Source organism: Zootoca vivipara, chromosome 11 (genome assembly GCF_963506605.1).
Source record: "Zootoca vivipara chromosome 11, rZooViv1.1, whole genome shotgun sequence".
NCBI lineage: Eukaryota > Metazoa > Chordata > Lepidosauria > Squamata > Lacertidae > Zootoca > Zootoca vivipara.
Genome location: NC_083286.1, coordinates 29,366,314 through 29,380,791, shown reverse-complemented (window position 1 = coordinate 29,380,791; position 14,478 = coordinate 29,366,314). Strand labels below are relative to the sequence as shown.

Here is a 14,478-nt window from a genome sequence, read left to right as displayed (position 1 = left end):
TTCTGGGACTCAGTAGTGCTGATTAAGGAATGGGAAATGCAGAGTTGAAATAAATGGGCAGTTTTCCCAATGGAGAGATGTAGGAAGTGGCGTTTCCCAAGAATCTGTATTGAGACATTTGCTTCCTTACTTGCTCATGAATGATCTGGAGAAGTGTGAGCAGTGAGGTAGCAAAGTTTGCTGATGATACCAAATTGCTCAGGGTGGCATTGGTAACCTCACAGTTGCATAATTATATATACTTCTATCATGCTGCCTCTTCCTTGCCTTTTCTCTGAACTGAAAAGTCCCCAATGCTGTAACTTTTCGTCATGACATGAACAAAATTGATTGTGCTGAGAAGTGGTGAGACTTAGATATTTCGTGGGCTAAACTGAATTGGGAGTGCAAGTCAATGTCTGTTATGAAAGCATAAGCAGTACAAACAAGGAATGAAGTTGGCTGTGACTGCAAAGACAAGTTGAATGGCCACCCTTGAATGCAATCTCCAATTAGCAGATGACTATGAAAAGAAATAAAAAGGTAAGGAATTGGGACTTGGAGCCTCCTTTGGAAGTTCAAGGCAACAGCTTTGCCTCAAAAGGATTTACACACTAACAAATTTGAGTATTTGCCATCAGACTGTCTCTCAGGAGCAATTAACTGCTTTTGAGTCTCAAAATCCAGGAATAGGTGCTTGAGTTTATCAAACCAATTTGCTCTGTGACAAAAATGATTAAGGAATTAATTCTTCTGTCAAGATTTTAAGGACAGAAGGTTTTTCCTGTGGGTTGACATTTGTTCTGATTCAGCAGCAAACAGCAAGTTTTCCCAAGGAAAGAAGTGGGGCAAATGAAAAACCACTTGGACCTGTGTCTTGAAAGCACGTGACAAAGCAGAAAACCTCTCAGACCTGTGCTTTCTAGGCACAAGACAAGCAACAATGTAGACAAGCCCTAACTGTAGGAAATTTATGATACTGTTTATGCTAATGAGCATTTGTGGGTATAGGAATCAGTTCTGATTAACAAAGCATGGAGTTGACAAATGGATAGTCTTTTGGTATTTTTATAGATATTTTTATGCTGTTTCATAACTGGAAGGAATTTTGCCTGTCTGTCTATGTATGATTTTGGGCATGAGTTTTTGTTTTGTTGCTTTCCATATAGAGAAAACTTTGGTTGTTTTCCTGTATGCAGATCATCACAACTAGTTGGGAGTTAGAACCCTGCATGCCCTCATGGATGGGGGGGCTTAAGGGTGAAGGCTCATGGTCCAGCTGGCTTCAAAGGCTGGCACAACCCCTGTACCCCAAGTTTGGTGGTGAAAGGCAACCAAAAGTTGGTTCAAACCATCTGCTGTCTTAAGCTGTTCTTCTTTCTCTAGCTTCCTCTTTTTGCAGATGGGCTGCTAGACCTGCATTTTTCATCCCTTTTAGAAAGCAAAGTCATGGAGGCTGCAGCTAAAACTGTCATTGCTTTTAAACCCAGTTCTCTGCTGGTTCTCATCCTCTCCACCACCCCAGGTTCTCCCTACTACAGGCATAGAATAAAATTTTAAAAAGCTTTAAATCAGTATAACATGAAAATATGTCCAGAGATAGTTGATGAGCATCAGAACAGGATCAGAAGTTGGAATTCTATGCAAATGAATACAAAGGGGGGCGGAGTCTTAAAAAGAAGCATTATATTTTCAAAATTAGATGGCAGGCTGAAACTGTAAAGTGTTCCTATTATTAAAAAAGATGAATAATCTGAGTGAGGTGTACATTTTTCTCTTAGCACATCGATGCTTCAATGATCATTTACACCAATATTTTATAGGGTAAGGAAATGCAGGGTTTCTATTTCAGTAACAAGGAATTTGTTGATTTGCACATATTTACCTTTGATTTGAGTTATCCTTAATCATTAAACTTGTTTTTTTCTAGATACCAGAAGATGACGAAAGATTTATTATTTATCTGAAAAGTGTAGAAGGAGGAGCTGAAATCAACACCTCAAGAAATTCTGTTGAGATTATTATTAAGAAAAATGATAGCCCGGTGCGATTCACTCAAAGTGTTTATATGGTGCATGAAGAGGACGATATACTAACAATCCCAATAGCTCGGGGTAAAGATGATGATGGAAACATAATTGGACCAGATGAACATGAAGTCTCCATCCGCTATGCTGTTGTAACTGGGAATTCAACAGCACATGCACAGTTTAACTTAGACTTTCTAGATCTACAGCCAAACACAACTATCATTTTCCCACCTTCGGTGCATGAATCTTACATAAAATTCAAAATCATTGATGATGCCATACCAGAAATTGCTGAGACATTTCATATCATGCTACTTAAGGACACTTTGCAAGGAGATGCTGTTTTAACAAACCCATCTGTTGTCCAAGTTACCATTCAGCCCAATGATAAACCTTATGGAGTACTATCTATCAACAACATCCTGTTTACTCGGCCAGTTGTTATCGACGAAGATCAAATGTTAAGGTACTGTTTCCTTTTATTACATTGGAAGTGCTAAGGTAGATTTAGGAGAAAACTAGCTAGAATTTATTTGAGAAACAAATCTGGGCTGGGAAAATGCTCCTATTTCCTTGTTTTATCAGGGCTGTAAGTTTTATCAGGGCTGCTTAGCACTGAATTATGCTTTGCCTTGCTGTTAATGAATGCCTTAAGTACTTTGAATTTAGACTAGTGCTTTGGTTAGAATTCACAGGGAACCTGCATAAGTCTACAGATCCCTGCTGCAGTTGTTCGCCCTCCAGTGTGTGGAGGGCTGTAGGGGTGGATGGAGAGACATATCAGAGTGGGTGGAGCTACCACACATGCCCTTGCTCCACGTGTCATTATGTGCTGGACATGGTGCCTGAAGAGTGCTAATGTCTGTCCACCTGCACCCTAAGTGTTCTGAATAAAGTAATGGATTGTCATGAACCCTGCAGTGCTGTCATGATTGAGCCTGGGTTGGCAGGCTTTGACTGAAGAGGAGGAGGAAATGGAATGGATGAACTGTTGGGAACCTTAGTTGGAAGAGAGAACTCCCCTTTCCACCCTGACTTTAGAAAAGGGATGCCAGCTATCTACTCTGACCTTCCTGCGGAGCACAGGGCCTGAGTGGAGGCTGGGGAAGGCTTTGCTCAGCTGAGTGGGGAAACTGAGCTGGAGGCAGTGTCAACTGAACAGGGGCTGGAACAGGAGGGTGCACTCTTGACACCTAGAACCAGGTGCCAGCTTTGCAGATGAGAGCAGATCCACCCACCCCAGTGGAGTGCACACTCGTAGTCTTGGCTTTCCCACAAGGTGATAAAGTCTAACCAGTTAGTCTGATATGCTTCGTCTTTAAATGCTAGTGGGTGGGGCTGGGGAAATTTCTGGGGCATCTTTGTCACTTCTGCCCAGTTTTGTACTTCTTTCCTTGATCCTGAGCTGTGACTCCTGAGCATTGTGTCTGCTGCTGAGCCAGAACTGTTACCTGCCTTGCTAAAAGTCTCTTCCTTACTTACAAGTTGGAGCTTCTGTCTGCATGTGTTGGGTAGGAGAATTTGGATCAGAAGAATAAACACAGCACAGGACAATAGCCCAGGACCAGTGCAATAGCACTGAGTGGGGAATTATGATGAACAACAGAGATCAGACACAGACACCATTCAACTTATTTCTACCTTTAGTTAAATATTCCAAGCCAGTTTGCATAGTTAACAATAGTTTAACTCTACTCAGGGAGGGCATTTAGCTCCTGCAGTGTTTATATATTGGAGTAACTTGTAGGTTCATTTGAGTGCTTAATTATAGCTCTAGTGTTTCACTAGAGTTAAAATTAGAAAATTGTTTGTTAATTTGTTTGCAACCTCTAGGTACGAAGGCATCACAGTTGTACGAAATGGTGGAACACATGGAAATGTTTCGGTTTCCTGGATTATAACCCGCAACAGCACTGATCCTTCGCCTGTGACTGCAGACATCACTCCAGACTCGGGGGTATTGCATTTTGCTCAAGGGCAGCTGATAGCATCTCTTCCTCTGAACATTGTTAATGACCATTTCCCTGAAGAGGCACAGCCATATCTGCTTAGGATTCTGGCTCATACAATACAGGGGGGTGCGGAAGTGAGCGAACCAGCTGAGGTAGGCCTGCATTAATTCGCCTAAAGAAATTCAAGCGTTCCAGCAAGATGCCAGTTTTATCCAATTAGTACAATTATTTAAACCAATTATTTATATAATTGGTATAGTCTTTATTTTACAATCCTTTTGGCACCATTGCTTCTCCAGTCTGGTGCTGCTGTTGATCAGCTGCATTGCATTGACACTTAAACCTCAGTAAAATTAGCTTTCTTATTCTAGGAGTCAGTGATGGTGTTTGTGTTGGTTTCTAATAAGATAGTCTCGTTCAGAACCCCTCATTGCTAGCAGTTTATGGATAACTAGGACGACGTCACAATGCTAGGTAGCTAATCATATTTGGTTACATGATGACATCAGGGCAAACAAAATAATCCAGGAGGACCTTAGAGACCAACTAAGTTTGTCATTGGTATGAGCTTTCATGTGCATCCACTGGAAGGATTTTTTAAATTTTGTTTTGACTACAGCAGACTAACATGGCTACCTACCTGTAACTAAATCCAGGAGGGTAAAGCTTTATTGTTCAGTTACACAGGGGATCCCAATCAATCAGTGTTTATTATGCTGTGAATGTGGTGGCATTGCTCCACTGTGTTGCTGGTTGGATTTTGTTAAGTTACAGTCTCAGTGAGATCAAACAAAACCAACTGAGAGAGATGAGAAGAGAAGGCAGTGCAAATAAATAGGCAAAACATTTTCCCAGGCACTGCTGAAAAATCCTCAGAGAGAAGCTTTTCAGCACTACTGAAAACATTTTTTATTTTTTGCTTTACACTACTAGAAAAGTAGTTTTGCTCAGAGCTAGCTTCCTCCCACTCATAGAGAGACTATGGAATAATATTCCTGCCTAAGTTAACATATTAGGATGCTATGCTAAATTGGACAAGAGTCTGATGCCCCTGTTACCTGAAAGGGTTCACCTCTATCCTGAAGAACTTCTGCCCTTGAACTTAAGTGGCTCAGCAGCCCTTCGTGGGATCCATTTAGCTGTTCCTTTCAGGACCTTCTGGTGATGGCGCAGTTTTTCTGATACAATTGCATGTTAGATGGATTTCCACATTATGATCCCTTTGGTTAGCTAACAGAATGTTCAAGGGTAGAATGAGTGGAGTAGCAAAATGTTCTGCTTAAGACCCTCTATACTTGACCTTCCTGGTCATGTTAGGCAGTTGCTCCTTCTTATGATGAGTTGCTACAATAAGCAGCTTACTTCCAGCTGCTGACATGAGTGTGGGAAAATTCTGGGAGCACACATCCTCTACATGGCAGTGCTTGTTCACTGTTAGCACGAGCACTGTTAGCTACCACAAATGGTGCAGTCATGTAAAGTCAGTAGTTCTGTGGTTGCATTGCCTGTCTTGGGAGCGATAAAAATCTCATAATCCAATCAATACCTACAAACAGTGATCTGATAATTTATTATGATTTCTAATGGTAATTTGCTCTTAACATGAATACTTTGTCGTCATTCTTGTAGCTTTTGTTCTACATTCAAGACAGTGATGATGTTTATGGTGTAATAAAGTTCTACCCTGCAGAGGATCAGAGGATAGAAAGCAGCCCCGATGGACGTTTTTTGTCTCTTAGCTTTGCAAGGCAAAAGGGAACAGTGGGAGATGTGAGACTGTCTTATACAGTTCTGTATATCCCTGCTGGGCCTGTGGATCCTGAGCGAGCTAAAGAAGGTGTTCTAAACATTTCGGGAAGAAGCACCCTCTACTTTCCAGAAGGAAGAACTGGAGAAATTGTAAAAGTACCAATAAGAAATGATGCATTTCTTCAAAACGGGGCCCATTTCTTAGTACAGGTATATGATATGGTATAAAATTGTCATAACTTTTATCATTATAGCATCAATAACATGAAACACCCCCTCATGTTGCCTTGAACACCATTATGCCTTATTAGGGAAGTCTAATGTTTTTCTTGGATAAACCTTATTTCCACATGCAAGTTTAGAATGAGGTTTGTGGAAAGAGGAAGTGACATGAGAACACAATTGAAATTAGAGAAAACATTGGTAAGGAAGAAAAGATTAATAATAATAATAATAATAATTTATTATTTATACCCCGCCCATCTGGCCGGGTTCCCCCAGCCACTCTGGGCGGCTTCCCAAAAAACAGAAATTCTAAAATACAAAAATCCATCAAACATTAAAAGCTTCCCTAAACAGGGCTGCCTTGAGATGCCTTCTAAAGGTCTGGTAATTGTTCTCTTTGACCTCTAGTGGGAGGGCATAATTAACTGGGTACTTCTCAGTGCCATAGCCAGTTCAATCACCTGGTATAGCCTGAAATATAACTTTGTAAAAATATGTCTGTACATTCCAAATTCAAAGGAGTACAGAATTCTTTAAAGAACTCAGCTGGGTCAAGAAAACATGTAAAGCATTAGTGGATAAAATGCCCTTTGGGAACCTCATCCACCAAACTTTATGTTACTCTTGCATTTCTCCATGGGACTTTGTTCTGTTAGGCTCTTTTAAAAGTATCAGCAATTGTAATAGTAACAACTGAAGCCAGTTCTGCCGTGGCTTTTTGGGGAGGTTGGATGCCCAATTGGGATGTCCAATCCCAATCCCAGCAGCCCACACTGTTATAAAATCGATAATAAAAATAAAAGTTTGGATGCTTTGTTTTTGCTCCATTCTGTGAATGGAAGGAGCTGCTTCTGTGCTGTTACATGATCCTTCTATTTTTTTAGACTCTGTCTTGATTTCTTTAAAAATAAGTTGGTGGTTTCCAAATATTTTTTAATAAATAAATGTGAAAAGTTAGGATCCATGATAATGACTCCAAAACAGGGAAGGCACAAAATATTGTAGAAAATTTTGTATGAATATCATGGAAATGATTTTGTTTATTTCCTTCTCCATCTCCTGCAACTGTTCCCCTTCTCTATGTACATTCATTGGGAGTTCATTGTAGGTTCTACAGCAGGTTCAAACATCTCCTGGGTGTTAATTTACTGGATCCTGGAGTCTTCCTCTCCAAAATGGTTCAGTTTGGTGGAAGAACGCCTATTCACAACCTGCTTCAGCAATTTACAGTCACTTATTCTGATGCAGAACTGTACATGTGATTGCATGTTTTCCTTATATGTTCAAATGTGATAGGCATAAAGATCTGTAGACGTAAATTAGTGTTTTCCCAGAATAACTGAGAAGTGGAAATAATCTCTTCCTATCATGGGAATTATGTATTATCATTTTTTGCAGCAGGATTCTGCAAAATCCTGGTCAGATATTTGCAGCTTACATTAAAAATATGCAACAACTAGTTGTCCTGTCCTATAAATCATTGTAGCATATGTAGGAATGGCAGAGAATCTTAAAATCTTTATTCCTCTTATTGCAGCTTGAAAAAGTTGAATTGCTGACTATCACTCCTCTAGTTCCACCTGTAAGTCCTAGACTAGGAGAAATTCAAAACATCTCCTTAAGAATTACGCCTGACATTGCAAATGGAGAAATTGGCTTTATCAGCAATCTTCCAGTAATTTTACATGAGCCAGAAGATGCTGTTTTTACAGTAGTAAGTAAATCTTTATTTAAACGTTGTTCTTGCATACTGCACATTTTCTTCAGCTATTCCGCCTTCACATTACACGAACTTCTGCAAGCTTGTGGGAAATAATTTATTTTGCAACACTTACTTATTCAAAATATTTCTCATGCCTTGTCATCATGGTTCTGTAATGAAGAAAAATAATCTTAACAACTCTGAATCACAGTTAAATTGAAATGTCATCATTTGTTCCCTGCTATCTATGAAGATGCTACTCAGAGGTAAGGGTCATATAGTTGTATTTTCCTAACTCCAGGTAAAATCAAGTTCTAGATAACACTGTTCCCTCCAATTTCTCAAAAGGTTTTTTTGTTCCATGTGGAGGCTTCATTTTTTTCTGCCTCATTCTTTGGGTACTTCAGAATTTTGCTCTGTGTGGGGTTTTAGGGCTACTTCCTTGTTGTGAGGTCAAAGGGGTGGTGTTTTTGGCCACATCCGCACCACACATTTGAAGTACTCTTATTCGACTTTTAAGAGTCATGGCTTTCTGCAAAAAGAATCCCGGGAACTGTACTTTGTTAAGGTTTTCCTAACAACTCTTAGCTCCCTTAACGAACCACACTGACCACTGTTTTCCTTCCAAGTAAACATTTATCCAGCACTCTGCAGCCTCCCCTGCTGCCCACCTTTCCTTACTTTTTAAAAAAGCCCCATGAGAGGGGTTGGTTACCTCATGATGTCTTCATCTGGGCCTTGAAATGTGGGCTCCTAGGTAGGCTACAGAGTGAAGATTGCTGGTGAGATGATTTGTAGAAAGGAAGCAATGTTACTTGCAAACATCTCTCAAAAGGAAGATGAGCACCACAAAAATTCTGCATCCCAACCATGAGAACTTCACTGATTTTTTTCTTAGATATTTATATTTTCTCCCCCCAATTTTCATGTTTCATTAGTTTGTGACACACCTCACCAATATTTAAAAGATGCCATGCAATTCTTTCAATGCATTTCATAGGTGCAGAATGCTGTAGAAGTTAAAAATAAATCAGTCTATGTGCTATTTCAGAAATGTGTTTTCAGATATTTGATAATGGCTGTAGCTTGGCAGCTAAGGTTGCATGTACATTCAATAAGTAAAAAAAAAACTTACACAACTTGGTATACATTCTAGACCTCTATTCCATTGCATCGAGATGGGACTGATGGACAAGCTACTGTCTTCTGGAGCCTGATACCCTCTGGCCTCAATCCAAAAGCTGTAACTATTGATGATATAAGTCCTTTCTTTGGCTCTGTTGTATTTTTATCTGGACAAAGTGACACAGCAATCAACCTTACTGTCAAAGCTGATGATATCCCAGAAATGAATGAGACTCTAATATTGTCATTAGACAGGTATTACTCTGCAATAATTTGTCACAACATACCCTTTTTTAATATCCTGATTGTATTATTTTATGCACTAGCTAATGCTTGTATGCTTACTTGTGGGGTGGGGTATATTGAGTAAGCCCCTTTAAGGACAGTAGGATTTATTTCTTAGTAAACATGCATAGATTATTCTGTAAATGTTCATAGACACCTTATGCATCCATGACATTTTATATGTTGAATCAGAGCCATATTTTTTTTTTTAAAGAATCCTTTGACTCATACGTAATATGCAAATGGATGGCTCTATCATATTGGTTGTCCGCTGAAATTGTTTCTGCGTTTCCTTTGGCAGATAACATTGCTCTGAAGGCACAATTATGTTAAATCTCCATTTCAGTTTCATGTAAAGTTATACTTCTGTCAAAATGTGCCTGTAATGATCTGGTTCTTATAAATGCCATACCATTCAAAAGTAATAGGTTTGATTTTCCATAGTAAGGTGTCTCAGTGACTTAACACAAGAAAAGGAGTTGAATTTCATTTATGATATTTCAACTTCTTTGCTGCTGCCTCAACAGGCATTATGTAACTTAATTTCATACAGAGTATTGCTCATGTTTCCATACATAAGTTACCCTCTTCCTTTTCCAGTTAGTTCTTATACTTGGTGAGCTGCTGCACTGGGTATACTTTAAATATTAAAGTGACAACAGAGCTGATTTGTTTTCGTATTTTAAAAACTAGATCTATCAACCTTAATGCTATGTCTGATATTATTTATCTGGTTCTATATCACATTTAATGTACACATTGCTATAAAATTATTGTACTTTATCACATCAGTTGTTCAGAATTTGATGTTAGATCAGCAAATGTGTGGATCCTCAGGATAACAGGAACTTGGAGGAGGAAGCGGCAGTTTCAGGGAAGAATCCTCAGGTGTTACATTCTAGAGAGGTTCAAGCATGATAGGCTGATTCAAACTCCCCTCCTGGAGCCGGATGGGACAGCTCCCAAGGGCCAGTCAGGTTGCTGCCTTCTAGAATCCTTCCCTCCTATTGTTCAAGGATCCAAGCTCAAGACATAACACCAGGTTGCTGGGATGGCATCTATACTTCCAGCATGTCCCACTCATCCTGGAATTGTGGGGGGTTGAGGGGCATGCCTTAGCCAGTGGTCAGAGATGGTGGGAGTTGTAATCCAACAAGATCTGGCAACCCAAGGTAGAAGAACTCTAGGTTACACCATATACATCATGTATATTGCTTATCAAGGATATGAAAATGCTTGTTTTGTAATCTTGGCCTAAATCCAGCACAGGTTAGCTCACTATGGTGTCAGTGGTCTTAGGTATGCTTAACTGTTTGGGATTTAGGCCCTGGTGTCTATGGTAATATAACCAGCTTTCTGTCCCTGAGCCTCTTTTCCTGTCATCTTTCCCCCTTCAGTCAGTTTGTGGTTCATAATGCCTTTGTGAAAATGACATTCCTTATTAGTGCTGTGCTTAAACCTGTCCTCCAGTTTTTATGCTTTGACTTGCTAGTTTGCTCTTGGCAACTTCACTTACCGGTATACTCAGAGGTGTACCTAGGCTCTCTTGTGCCCTTGGCAAGGAGCTGTATCAGTGCCACCCATTCCTTGTGCCCTTGGCGAGGATCCTCCACCAAGGTACCCAGAGGAGCCTGCACACCTTGCCCGGCTGCCCAGAGCAGCAAAGGAGTGACCCAGGAAGTGTGAGGACAGGTGGGCGGGCTCATAGCCACTTGGATCCAGATGGTGGTGTTCTTTGATGGTGTTTCCTGCTTGGCAGGGGGTTGGATGGGATGGCCCTTGTGGTCTCTTCCAACTCTATGATTCTATGATTTGAGTGCTCCCCTGGTTCTGTGCTCTTGGCGGAGGCCAACCTAGCCTAGGTACATCCCTGTTTATCTACACTATTAGAGTCCTGACATTTACCTTTGTTCTGCCTGCTGAACCCTTTGTGAAGGGATTATAGGTGAAACTCGGAAGATTTGAATATCATCGAAAAGTGCATTTATTTCAGTAATGCAACTTTTTTTATTTTTCTTTTAATTTTTACAAATGCATGCTTTTGGAAATTCCACAGTAATAAAACAAATAGTTACAATAATACAAAAATAAACAAGAATAAGCATTGCTATTACATTTCATTAATTACATTCTATTTATAATTGACCCGCCTAACAACAAATAATTACAATTACAACAAATAAAGGCTTGACATATCTTGCTTTGCATGTCATGCATCTATCTCATATATTGGTTTCACTTTTTAAGTTGCATTACTGAAATAAATGCACTTTTCGACGAGTTTTCCGAGTTTCACCTGTATGATCTTTGCATACAACACTTAGCACAGGTTTTTTTTTCTATACAGAGAGGTTTTTCTGCAGAACTCCTGTGAATTTCAGTGGCAGCTTATGGAGCAGACATTCCCAAGGACAAATGCCATTCACACATGCTTGCACCACTAAGATATACACAGTGGACTATATACATGCAGACAGCAATTTATAATGAATCAAAGTAACTGGGGTATTAAAAATGCTAGGTTAGGATCAGAGGCACTATTCCATTTCCAGCCGTATCTTCTGACAAGTGGTTAAGCATTTGTTTCGAGCAGATAAAATGTTGGGCTTGGAAAATGCTTTCGCCTCTTACATCATTCTTACTGTTTGATTTACTGAAAAAGCAGCCACAAATAACACTTCCTGCTGTTTTAACTCCTGCCTAAATGAGGCCTTTCAAATATGTCCCCATTACAAAAATCTGAACAATGGCAACCCCTGCCCTTCTTTATCTGCTCAGACAATTATTTGGGCAGCGTAGTGGGATGGCAGGTCCTGGAGAGTTTTGCATCAATGAATAGAATGGGTTTCTTTTGTCTAATTAAAAGCACTGAGTAATTACAAATGGTGCTGAATAAAATTTACTCAGCTGCCATGTAGCCTGTATGCCTGCACAGTGCTTGGCAGCTGGCGGCTGGCTCTTGGAGCAGTGCTGGCAGCGAAGGCCTTGAATGGTCCTTGACATCCCAATTGGTCATGGGGTCATCTCCCATGAGTGGGAATTGCTGAACCTCTTGCTAGCATTAGTCAAACAAGTGAGTGCCAAGCAAGTAGAATTCCCATAAAGTGAACATTAGCACTGGAAAGGTGTTGTTGTTTTGTTTTTTTATCCCGCCCCGCTTTTTATTTCCTCCTCTAAAGAACTCTCTCCTACAAAGAATCTGGCAAACAGTGGTTTTATTCCTACCCCCCACTTATTTCTCTCTGTATTGACAGGGTAGAGACAGAAAGGTTTGTCGTGTACTTTGGGTAAGTGCAGCAAGCTGTGTCTTTGTATTCAGTGAATCAGCACTTTGTTTTGGAAGTGGTTGGTCTGGACAAGACTGTGTCTCCTTTAATATTTCTTTCCTTCTGAAGCACCATGCCTATCGGACCTCCTTGGGCAATGCATGCTTCCTGTTGCTGTTTTATTTGGGAGCATGGGGTAGAGGAGTGAAAACGTTTCTTTATGTAGGGCCTATGAATAATAATAAAAAGTTATGAATGCATGGCTTGGTGTTTGATGTTTGAAGATAATGCAGAACAGTAGATTGGTTGTTCTGATTTCACCGCTGGGAAATCGGGCCTCCCAAATATGGTATAATGGAGCTGAATTTAGAGTTAAACAGAAATTGTTTTCATCCTCAAATAGATTGTGTGTTTTCACTGCAATATTTAGGGAACATACATCACAACCCTATGCACATTGACTTGGAAGTAAATGCTTCCATGTTAAGGGAGAATTACTTCCATGTAAGCGGGTTTAGGATTGGGGTTTTATTGAAATAAATCGCACATATTAGTGCTGCAGCCACTTTAAATACATCATTGACCATTTAAAAACAATTAATACAAATTATCTAGGAACATAATCTTTATATGCTCCAGCAACTAATCAAAAGCTTAAGCATAAGTTAACATTAGTTTTCAACTTCAGTTCCTGAAGTATCACTTCAGGAACACTGAATTTGGTTAAGAATAAGATTCAGATTTAGTGTGTGTATAAACAGAAACCTTTGCATTGAAGTTATTTTGAAGGATTCTCATTGGCAGTGTGAGCTCTTGAAATCATCTCTGCTTGTTGGGTAGATCTGCCTGACAGGAAACAATCAAGGGACAAATGTTGTCTCAGATGAAGTTGGAAACAAAATATTTACTTTCAACAACTTTTCATAGCATATGTTATTGGAAAGTTTGTTACATGTTAGCAGGACAGTAAAACCTGCTCTTCAGTGCTTTTTAAAACTTACCAGCCAGTACTCTTGTATGCCACTGTGTTTTATTGTCTTTCTCTGTGTGAAGTGTGCATGTTTAATCTTTTTTTTTGAAAAACAAATTCTAGGCAAATATAAATAAAATATTGTCAGTGCAGAAAGACTTTGTTCATTCTTTAAGTACAGCTTTTGTATACCACTTTTCGACACTCATTCATGAATTGGTTTTACAATGCAAAAATATGAATTCAAGAAATAATAATCAGTCAATCCAATATAATAAAAGAATAACAAAGTGAATAATATATTCAATCCATTAGCAAATAAAATGTGGGTTTGCTCCAGAAAGGGAGCCAGTGATGGGGCCAAATGTACCTTCAGTGGGAGGGTATTTCAGGACAACATGGTTGTAGGTGGTGGAGGGGAAGCCCTGATATTTTACTGCAGGCATCTGCTGCATTTAATGCTAAACTAACTTGCTGGTTAAAAGCATCTTTGGAATTATTTCTTCAGGGTGAATGTGGAAAATCAGATCCTGAAATCTGGATATATTAGCCGTGAAGTGGTTATTCTGGAAAATGATGATCCTGGAGGAGTGTTTGAATTTTCTATATCTTCAAGAGGGCCCTACAGGATAAAAGTAAGTGCTGAGAAACTAAACCCCTTCCATGGTGGAACCACACCAAATAAGAATACTGTACTGAGCCTTTTGGACTTTTGATTTGTTTTAAAGGAAGGAGAATCTGTTGAACTTCAGATTGTCCGGTCCAGGGGAGCCCTCATCAAACAATTTCTACGTTATACTGTAGAACCAAGAGACAGCGAGTTCTATGGAAGTACAGGAATCCTGGAGTTTAAGCCTGGAGAAAGAGAAATTAAAATTACGTTGCTAACAAAGATGGATGGGATTCCAGAGGTAAAGAGAGGCAGAAAGAATTCCTCATGCCTAACTTCAAATAATAAAGGATGCACTTCTGACATTTCGTATCTAAAACATCCTCCTGAGTTGATGGGATTTTTGGTGGGTTATGTAGTGTTGAAAATGCTAACATTGCCCTAAGAATGAAATAATCATGGCCACTTTGTGTTGAGATGGAGGAGAAAATGTTATGTTTCTCTTTCCCGATTCTTTTCTGTGTTTTCACATGCCTGTAAGTTTAAATGAGTAAGCTATATCCCATGCTCTCAAACACTAGTCAT

General features: G+C 39.6%; 1 protein-coding gene across 1 annotated transcript in view; it reads left to right on the top strand.

The window, feature by feature from the left end:
* The window catches only part of ADGRV1 (adhesion G protein-coupled receptor V1), a 251,651-nt gene that overhangs the window by 8,404 nt on the left and 228,769 nt on the right, over nucleotides 1-14,478 (top strand). The window contains exons 7-13 of the mRNA XM_035100245.2: nucleotides 1,910-2,475; nucleotides 3,843-4,113; nucleotides 5,591-5,920; nucleotides 7,473-7,649; nucleotides 8,794-9,017; nucleotides 13,792-13,918; nucleotides 14,012-14,194. Coding sequence (XP_034956136.2) covers nucleotides 1,910-2,475; nucleotides 3,843-4,113; nucleotides 5,591-5,920; nucleotides 7,473-7,649; nucleotides 8,794-9,017; nucleotides 13,792-13,918; nucleotides 14,012-14,194 — 1,878 coding nt within the window. The remainder of the gene's footprint in view (nucleotides 1-1,909; nucleotides 2,476-3,842; nucleotides 4,114-5,590; nucleotides 5,921-7,472; nucleotides 7,650-8,793; nucleotides 9,018-13,791; nucleotides 13,919-14,011; nucleotides 14,195-14,478) is intronic.